Genomic DNA, 10,750 nt, shown 5'->3' with positions numbered 1-10,750 from the left:
TTCAAGACCAATTTATATTTATATTTTCTGTTTCTTTTGTTGAAAAGGTTGAAACAATTAAAGTTTATCAGATAGGAAATAGTTCGCTTTTGCGGTTTTAGGAATTACAGTAGAGGAAGACATCCCGTGAATTCTCTTGCAGCGTAAAACAGGATGGAACGTCAATGGGTTGGCAGTACTTAGTGAAGTGTGAAGTCAGGCATGAAGCGAAGGCAAACGTCATACAACAAATAGTTGTTAACTATAAAAACAGAGGCAGCAGAATTACAGAAATAACCACAAGTGTCAGTTTTATACCCAGTAAGCATATAATAATAGCCTTGTGCAAGAAAAATCACTAAGCGTACATACTTAGTACACTCGTGTTTTCTGCTTTCTTTTCCAAGCTGACATAAGGTAAAAGGACAAAAAGACAACAGATATCCAAAACGTGAAACACGGATAGGCGCCATTCGTCTCTAATCTCAATGAATTTTTTACCGGCTCACTGGCACATAAGTAAGCAGTAGGCTGTGAGTCATTTTGTACAATCTACTCGTCGATCCGATTGGATAATTACAACTCAGATCAGTCCCAGCTACCGTTCGCCACTCACGCTACGAACTGTTATGGACTGTTAGTAGACTAGATTTCATTTGCTCAAGAGGACCTCTGAACAGTTTTAAAAAAAGACTAACTTTTTTAAGCGTTATATAAAGTGTTACGAAGTTTAAAATTTTTAGTAGAAAGATTTTTAATTAAAAAGTATTAGACGTATGTGTTGCGAACATTTTTCCCGCGAAATCTCTTTGCAAGTAAAGTGACGAAAAGCAATCAAATGTGACAATACAACGAACAGGAAAAACGCTGTGAATTTCTAACTTTTATGAAGGTTTCTATAGTCTTGAAATGTTTATCATCTTTTTTAAGGCAACTCGAGCAATTTCTGTTCTAGGTTGTTTGTGAAAAGCGGTATTAAAAAAAGCCCCAAAAAGCCTGACTTCCGGCCACTATAACAAGGTTTCCTGCTTATAAAAAATACCTACTTGATCTCTTGGCTAGACCGCTTTCTAACAAATTGACATCAAAAATACGCCCTTTCTCATTTTGTGTCAATTTTATAAACAATGAGTTGCTTATTGATTTATCTTTGTAGATGACTTTGTTTTCTTCCCAAACAATTTTTCGAGGATCTTTAGAAAGGAGGCCTGCCATAGTTACAACTCCACAGCTTGAATAACCGACTGTAAAATGTAATGTATGTTAAATCCAGCCGGATTGTCAAGGAAGCCGATTTGTGGCTACCCAATTATTCCATCCGAGTTGGATCTTAGCGACTTAAATTCCTAAACGGCCTTTTGAAACCGCTTTACAAAGGAGCTTCACACAGCGAGGACATAGCCGAAATTCCTCTATTTCCCGCCCAGTTCAAAACACCCCCAGTTTGTTCAAAAAACAGAGACCACTGTGTCATTTTTGCAGAAAAACAAAGACTATACTTCGGCCTCATTGGTCTGGTTAATATAAAGCTTCGTATCTTCGCGATCTGTCAGCCACTTTTCTTTCGCTGTCATCAGCGGTGCTCCCACAAGGCATTTGTTCCTGAAATATAGTATATTTCGCGATCTTGGCACTTTGACACTCTGCCAAAAGAAAGGGCAATCATTTGAAACTTCCGGCGTGACTCGAGTCATCCCCCGATCTTACGTATTTCGAGGTAAATAAGACGGGCGCTGAGATTGTGTTCCAGACGTCCGGCTTGAGCGAGAGTAAGAACACGATTTGCCGCAATGGAGTACACGGCGAAACACCAGGCTTCCATCACGCTCGTTTTAGCGCTCAATTTTTTGCTATTTGCTTTGGCAAATAGCGCCTGTGTTCAAAAAGAAAAGGGAGGTCCAGTTCATTGCTGTGATCAAAGAGAAAATGGCGGTTCATTGCATTGCTGTGAGGGACGAAACAGCAGTTGCGGCATGGAGGACTTTGTCCATCACACTCTGTGCTTCTGTGATGAGTTTTGTGAGTCGGCTGGCGACTGTTGTGTCGATTACGAAAGTGTAAAGAAACCTTGTGGTTTGGGAAATGGTAAGTGAGCAGATATTTTTTTCTCAGCCTCGTGTTTAACGTTGTCATCTTGAAACATAACTAAATCTATCTCGTAACAAGATAGGACCATTATTAAATGTTTCGTCGTAGTTACATGTAAATGTACGCTCAAGATAATTTCAAAGCAGCACACACGCGTGATTGCGTTTTGTTTTTCTGTTTTTACGTTGATAGTATTGTCCTGTGTCATTGTGTCAGTCGAACTTGGCCACGAGTCAGTATTGTCAGTTTATTAAACGATAAAATCTTGGCACTTATGGTTATTTTTCACATCAATCTTTAACCAAATTAAAAGCGTGACTTTTGCACGCAGTTTTGCCTGTTGGTACGTAGGTGGATTGAATTTTGTTTTTCTGTCGGAAATAAAAACAATGTACAATAAATAATAAGCCCGAGGGGCATTTGTTACTGATGCGGAGAGGAAACTAAAGACCTCATGCATTGAGTACGTGTTTTCTGGTGGAAGACCGAAAATACACCGCGATAACCTGGCTTCCTGGTTAAACATTAGTCACGAGCACGCTCCTGTCCAAGCATGCACACAAAGAAGCAAAGAGAACACTCAAGTAACTGGCCTGTTGTTTGGGGTATTGCACTAACGCGCAAGCGGTAAAGCCGCGGGACGAGCCGGAGCGCGCAACCCAGACAAGAAAGCGGCGCGAAATCCAAGCACGGGGCCGTGCTCGCAGGCTAGCGGACACCCTGTACCGAATGCTTGATTGAGTCTACATACACTAGCCTGCGTGCAGACGTGTCCTATTTCCTTTGCTTTCCGCGTGAGGCAAGGAAAATATGAGACGTCTGCACGCAGGCTAACATACACCAGTTTATCGGCTTATCTTGTATGCCTACTCGAGCACAAATTTTTTTTGCCGGCTCTTTTCAATTCTATGGAGGTTTTTGTGTCCGCACAAATCTAGTCACTGGCAGTTAAGGAAACATCGTCGGCTTTTAAAGATGGTTGTTTCTTTTGGTAGAATAACAATTGTGTGCGAATTAAATAGCCGCCGACATGTGCACCTTCTGTGTTATCAACACACACTACAGTTAACTTCGACTAACTATTCGAAACAATAACAATTCAAAGAAAAATTATTTTATCTAAAAGGACAAAAAAAAAGAAATGTATTTGAGCTTTTGTCTCTAGTTGTATCCCTGTTCAGTAAATAAGTACAGAAACATTTTCTAGGAGATAATGATTTCGTGACGGTTAAATAATTCCAAAATTAGACGTTTTAGGTTCTAAGCCCTCTTAGGGGTCTGACCTTATCACTTTCCATTCAAGGTTTTTATTGTCAGTAAAAAGGTGTTAAAATACCACAAAACTGTTAAGAAAAACCATAGGCATTGAAACCATAAAGCCCTAAATATGTCTTAGTTTTCCTGTTTGTTTGCTTTTCTACCTTGTTTTACACGCCGTGAACAATTTATATATGAAAAAAAAAACATACCGTACCAGGGTGGATCGATTCGAGGACATTTACATTGAAGTGGGTCTCATCGAGCGTGCCGCTACCGGTTTAGAAAACTTTAATCTTCTTATTGAGAGGAAAAGCATCCGAAAATAGAAAGTGCAAATAGTGTCTTTGTTCACCTTGAAGCGAACATATCACCTGTTAATAAAATGTCCAGATGTCGAAACCCTTAAGAAAGTCTCAGAAATCCGCCGCTTTTCAATTGCGTGGTTTAGCTTTGTAAATTTTCTATTTTTAGAATATGCCAGTTATTCAATACACATCCAGTAAGTTCGAGAAAGTTTCACTAATTCGTCACAGTCCTCGACATTAACAACATACTTCTCTTTTTGTTTAAATAACCTTAAACATCTTTAACGTTAGCTTTTCCTCAGATCGCTGTCTGTATATATCAAATTGCAGAGTTAAAGCTTTCAAAGCAGATTGGTGAGCCGGTTTTGGTTTTCCCAGATGCGCTTCGTACCAAAGAGGATATTCCAAATTCTTTTGGGACTAAAACCCTGCTAAAAAAGGCCGTCGTATAAGTCCAGTCGTTCTGACGTTTCTTTTCTAGTTTCCTGTTTTCAACGTCGTTAAAACTGTCGTGAAATATTGTCGAAATCAGCATTTTCAAGAATCAGAAATTGAGACACCAACGGCTGTCAGCTGAATCATAACGTGGTGGACAGAAAAGGTCTATTCCCCCCCCCCCCCGGGGGGACTCCCCCCTTCCCCTACACCTCACACCCACCGTCATTGGTCTCATAAAACTTTACGGGCGGACCAACTTTTACGCTGAAATTTCTTTTCAAACTAAACCTTGCAAATTTTCTTCCAATAACCAAGTTCAACCTCTCTGCTCCTTGACTTCACCTCCTCCTCCCCCCCCCCCCCCCCCTGTCCTCCCTACCAAAACACATATCTCCTCGTTACTGGAATCCTTCGATAACACATTCAACGGTTAGAGATACTAAGATTTGTGAAACTTTGGAAGTTATAAACTGCCCGGCTGCGGCCTGGAGCATACTTACGCATGATAGCTATTTACACCACCTTCGCTTTGTTCACGAAATGAGAAATAAAAACCTAATTTGGTCAATTGGCGTAAACATTGTAACACGATTAGCGCGTACTTTTGTTGTTGACACAGCTTGCCTTTTGCGTCTCTTGGTTTGATACACTGAGGAGAATTTAAAATGTTTCGATCTGAGAAGTTCCCTCATTGATGATTTCGCTTTGCATTGTTATATTTAGGAGAAAATTGAACAAGAAAGATATTAAAGATCGATTTGACGAGTTCTTCAAACACTTAGCTCAAAAACCTTTTTCTCTGACGTCTCCCCCCCCCCCCCCTCCTCCTACTCTTTATAAGAACGTTTGCTACTGTACTACTCCAGCTATTTGCCCTGATGCATGGCACATGGATTTCGTTTCAAAGGTGGTGACGTGTTTTGGATTACTTTGTAAAACGTTGATTTTAAAATTCATTCTGGTAATTACGTTCACCTTGACAGATGTGTAGTATCAATGAAGATTCCTGGCATTAAAACTTGGGCACGGGTCACGACGATTCACAGTGAAAGATAAAAATAAACACTCTGTCAAGTCTTCACGTACGGTTCATTGGCAAAATTTTCACCGCAAAAATAAGATTTAGGAAGTTCTAGAAATTGTTGGTCGCCGATTGTTATATCAGTCAATGCTCTCTGAGTTCTGTCATTTGGCATTCGTCAACAGCAAAACACCGCAAATCCTCTTAGACGAAATGACTGGAATTCTCCTTCATTCGCGGTTTGAACGTCATGGTTTTCAATCATCAATTATATCACAAAATATGTGCATTTTTTTAAGGCCATCAAACGGCTTGAATAACTCTGTTGTTGTCATGGGAACAGTCGATGACGCACAAGGTCTAAGGAGAAAAATAATCAGAATGTATACGTACGTTTGAAGACTTATATCTTTTTCAATTCTCGACCACAGTACACTGAATTGTTATGGTATTGATGGGGATAATTTGTTTTCGGCGGTATCTTTAATTTTGTATTGATATTGCGAGGAGAATAAGAAGTTAAGGCAAACAAAAACGGAAACAAGACTGTCGTAAAAGAAAAGGATTAATGAGCAAAAAAAAATGGTTCTTCAATGGTTAAACATATAGGATAAATAAAAGAGCGTCGCGCTAATCTGCCGGAACAGACGAACATTGACTCTGAAAAATCCTCTCCTAATCGCTATTTTGGGTATTCCATAACTCAAGTTTCTTAGATTTTTCTGGTTATTCGTCCGGTGCAAAACACAGGCTCGCTTCGGTGTTACTTCCTTCCACTATCGATACTTGCTATCGTTCTGCCGTTCGCCCGTTTGATGCGAAAAAATGTTTTCAAAGCTTGCTTTCCTTAGTAAGTTGATGTTTTTTGTTGTAGCTAAATTGGCTAGTAAATAATTTGCTGCTCTAGTTACATGGGATCGTTTGTCAGTCTAATGTGATTCTGTTCAATTCAAGTCACAGTAGAATATTAGATTGGAATATCTCTGGGCCGTGTGTAACAAACGAACATTCCTTTCACAAGACATGCGCAAGCAGCTTTGATAAACCTTCATGCAGAACACTTTCAACTTTTGTCGTTGAGTTTTAACAGTTTTTTTTCAATTTTCTCTCAACAGTGAAGCGCGACTGTGAGGTATCTCCATGGTCCGACTGGGGTCCCTGCAGCCCGCGGTGTGGTGTAGGTGTCAGTCAGCGGACACGAACTGTCGCGTTCCGTCCCATGAATGGTGGAAGGTCATGTCCCCCGCTTATAGAAAATAGAGGATGCTTTAGAACTCAATGTGGAGGAAGAGAATTAGGTAAGCATTTTATTTACACCTGTAGAAAACCTTATTTTAAAATATCAATTCAGTCAATTCATTGAGAGAGATTTTTGTAATGTGCTGCGGCTTTGCTCCAATCAGAATGAAAAACTTTTATTATTTTTCCAGATGTACTCCAGTTATAGCAACGTTTTACTTAGCTGAACGTAAATAAATATATATGCGAACTTTTCATTTAGCCTTTTATTTTATGAAAGGATTAGAAAAGGCCATTTCACTACAGGACCCCAGAAACATTTGTAATTTTATTTGTAGTGGGAGTTCTTAAAATGATTTTAAATAGCTTGTGAACTCACTTAACTATTTCTATTTTCAGGTTTTGCGAGAATTCTACCTCACAAGTACAAGAAGGACCGCGCTCCTTCAGTATGGGAAAAAATCTTACCAGCGCCTAAAGAACAAGTGAAGACAGAAGAACCAAAGAGGTAATGATTGGTCTTTACTTATTTAACACAAAAGAAGAAGAAATTCTTTGAGAAGAGCACTTCGCTGCAGGGGCTAAAAGGAGCAAGAGAGAAAAGGATGATCTCTAGCTGTAAATTTCCACTTATGACGTACATTGAGAGTTAACTAGCGCCTAGTTACTTGAAACGGACGTCCGTTCAAATATCTTTGTAGTCCACGCGTCCCCAATAATGTGCAAAAGGGAATCTCCATTTCTATGAAACACAAACCGTTTACTGGTTGAAAAATGGTGAATGATCCATTCTCGCTTGGGAAGCAAAAGACACTTTCATAAATCAAAATGATCATTGCCTCGTAAACTATTCCATAGCACATCGGTTTAAGTGTCTACCGACCGTCGACCGACACAACCACCTTCCACCCGATCAAGTATCGGCCGACACTAGCTGTAGAACGTACGATCCCAAACCTGTCCGAAGTTAGCCTTATAGATAATGTACACTCATATGCATTTTATTTGACCAACAACCCTGAATGTTGTTCTCCATGTAGGCCAAGCTACTGTGTCAACTACAAAGTTTTCTTCAAGCATCCACACTGTAAAGATACCTGGGCAGACCAGCTCGACCCACAGAAGCCAATCTGTGTGGAATGCCAGCACGACGCAATGAACAGGCATGGAAAATGCAAAGGCCAAGGAGTTTTTGGCGACGTAACTCTGTGGGAAGCTGTCGATCTCAAAAGCTGTTACGGTGGCTGGCTAAAGATTGGGCCAAAGATTCCTGACTGTAAATGCGAAAACAAAGAGTTTAACAATTTCATATTTATATAAAGGCTACGGCAGTATTTAGCTTTTATACTCAACTGCTTGCTTTACCAACCCGCATTAGACTCATTCCTTCGCGGTATTTAAACGGTTGAGGGCATTCTTTAAATGGACTGGAATTGTTCGTGGCTTGGTTAGTTGACCATTGTAAGTTTTGTTAACAAGTATCTTATAGCTAGCTGCTCATTTGCAAATTTATATCAAACAGCCTTATAGCTTAGCGTACAAATCATTCGCTTTTGAAATCGTAAAGTACCCGTAATGATTCAATTGGAGCCATCCTATAAATAACCTCCCTCCTCCTGCCTCGTGTAAAAGTGTGTTTGATTAAAGCGCACTATACCAATGAGCGCTCCTATATGCTAAGCGCCCCAATTCTGTTTCAATTACCGCGTTAGGGCACAATTCCTTCAATCGAAAGATCTCTCTTTTGTTTTCCACATTCAGTTGTTACCGGTTATATAAAAAAATAAGCGCCCTGTCCCTAATAAGAGCACTCTCTCTCCAATTAAGGCCCTCCGTCGAGCTCCCAAAATAAAATAAACGCCCTGGGCACTTAATTGAATCATTTCGTTAAGCCTCTTTTTCAATTGCGAAAAGGCCGTCCTGTAAATGTTACGGCGTGGAAATTTGCAAGTTTAGAATATAGCTTGATTGAATATTTTTTCTAGCAATTTTTATACTGCTGAGATATTAGTTAATTTGTTAATTGTATCAGCAGTATACCGGGTTCGAGCCCTGGCCGGGGTCACGGCTGTGTTGTGTTCTTGGGCAAAACACTTTACTCTCATAGTGCCTCTCTCCACCCAGGTGTATAAATGGGTACCGGCGAAATAATGCTGGGGGGTTCCCTGCGATGGACTAGCATCCCATCCAGGGGGGAGTAGAAATACTCCTAGCTGCTTAATGCTAAGGAAACCGGGATAAGCTCCGGCAGTATGCGCCACTTTGGCTCGAAGCTGACCTTTTATACCGTAATATCGAGTAAAGAGAAGCTTTTATAAATGATGTGCGAAGTAGCTCATTTCAAAGTTGACATGCAATAGTACTTTACCATTTTCATTTGAGTGTCGTTAAACGAAAACCCACTGAAGCGATCACAAAGACCAATCACAGCATAGGTGAACAACACAACGAACCAATGAGAATTCGAAGCGAATAAACGTTGCCGGCGCCAAGCGCGGGAAAAACGCACGTGATCAAGTCGTGATTGGTTTTGGTTTTGCGTCTGATTGGTCGAATAGTTGGTGCGAGTATTTTTATACCAACCACAAAACGTAGTGACGCAAAACCAAAGCTATCGACCTTCTTTTGAAAAATATACTATCCGAGAATTGACAGAATTACTCTTGTTAACGCCATGACCGAGCGATTTATAATTTGCACATTGCGGTGGAGTTTTTGGTTAAGGTCAGCCTGCTCGACTGCGTGCGAGAAAATACACAGGGAATCAATCAGGTTTTGACGATTAGTATTAAACGAATGCACTATCAGTACAGTTGCAGCCTTTTACACCAGCTTTTGGAAATTACACTCTTGGTTGCGTGTCTTTTCTACTAAAAATTCTACTTATGCATTTGATCAAAGATGGCCTTGCCCGTGGTCAGCATCAAAGTTCTAGCGGTTCAGATTTTCAGATCATCTTGTTGTGCAGTAGTGTCGAGAAGCGTGCTTTTGCAAAATTTGCTTGAAGTCAAAAATACTGTTCTGAGATGACCATGCCTTTTATTCTCATAACAACTGAATTGCTGTTTAAATTTGTTGAAAGTTGAAAGTTGAAAACAGAGGAATCCGGCCACGTGGATACTTATCACTATCACATGCACAGAATTCAGTCGTTAAGATAGAAGATATTCCTCTTTTTTGTCATTTCGGCATTTTCTTCTTTTAACTTTTAAATCAATCTTTATTTTACCTAATAGAAGTCTATTTTTAACAGAGGTATTGGATCTATATTTTTGTTACATATGTCTTAAGGAGCAGGAGCTCTCAACAAACCCTTCTGGGCTTAACTAGGAGAGTCCCTGTTACATTCTAGTTTTAGTTAATTAAAATACCTGGCTGTACAAATGCAAGAACATGTAAACTTCTATTTACGAGTTAATACATTTTTTGTCCATGTGAAATTGTTCTGGAAACACTGAGTCCTTGAATCAAATTTCGCTACTAGAAAGAAATACAGCTATTCTAAAGAAGAAATTAAACAGCCTCGATAGGTAAGCGATTTTCCATTTGGCGAAGTCAAGGCTACACTGACCTTGGCCCGCACGTAGTTTACTTATTATATATACGTGACTCACAAAATGCTCCCTGAGAAGCTACGTCACAATTTGCGCACGTGCAAGATTTAGCATACTGAGTTTGGATTGAGATTCAAAGGCATCCGCCATGTTAATTCAGTTGGCAAGGTGGTGAAATTTTGCCAGCAGGATAACGGGTTTTTTTGGTTTCAGTTCTTAAGAGTTTTTTTTCTCTAGTAGAGTAATAGGGTCAACGAGTTAGCCACGCGAACGCGTGCCTATTCTCGTCAGGATACAGGGAACATAGCTTGAGTTGTGTTGATAGGAACATATACTGTGTTAAGTGGCGTGCTTGTCGTTTCCTTCCTGAAGTCATAGGTCGGTCCAGAAAAAGCACCCACCTGCACACCTGCAGTGTCATGGCGGAAACAGTATCCGATTTCCTAGTATTGAATACTGTGATGCTTCGCAACGTGATGGCCGCGCGTGTTTGCCGATAGTTTGTGACGTTTTTTTCTGTTGAGTTCTTACTTGATGACCGATGGACTGCACGTGTTTCCTGGTATGTTGTGTTGTGTTGGCCGACAGGCTGCACGTGTTTTCAGTTAGTTTGTGACGTTTTTTTCTGTTGAGTTCTTACTTGATGACCGATGGGCTGCACGTGTTTCCTGGTATGTTGTGTTGTGTTGACCGACAGGCTGCATGTTCTCAGGTAGTTTGTGACCTGTTTCCTGTTGAGTTCTTACTTGATGACCGATGGGCTGCACGTGTTTAATGGTATGTCGTGACGTGTTGGCTGGCAGCCTACACGTGTGTGCCGCTAGGTTGCGACGTGTTCGCCGACAGGCCGCACGTGTTCTCTGTTG

At 40.5% G+C, this 10,750-nt stretch overlaps 1 protein-coding gene across 1 annotated transcript; it reads left to right on the top strand.

Annotated features, from left to right (window-relative positions):
- Window positions 1-1,562: 1,562 nt before the first annotated feature.
- On the top strand, window positions 1,563-9,736 carry LOC144647328 (somatomedin-B and thrombospondin type-1 domain-containing protein-like). Its single transcript, XM_078507115.1, has 5 exons — window positions 1,563-2,064; window positions 6,207-6,389; window positions 6,730-6,838; window positions 7,371-8,348; window positions 8,604-9,736. The coding sequence occupies exons 1-4, from the start codon at window positions 1,770-1,772 to the stop codon at window positions 7,648-7,650; spliced, it is 867 nt and encodes a 288-aa protein (XP_078363241.1). The 5' UTR covers window positions 1,563-1,769; the 3' UTR covers window positions 7,651-8,348; window positions 8,604-9,736.
- Window positions 9,737-10,750: the final 1,014 nt, after the last annotated feature.

The sequence above is a fragment of the Oculina patagonica genome, chromosome 3 (genome assembly GCF_052425735.1).
Source record: "Oculina patagonica isolate OP01 chromosome 3, crgOcupat, whole genome shotgun sequence".
Classification (NCBI taxonomy): Eukaryota; Metazoa; Cnidaria; class Anthozoa; order Scleractinia; family Oculinidae; genus Oculina; species Oculina patagonica.
This window is presented reverse-complemented; position numbering and strand designations above follow the sequence as displayed.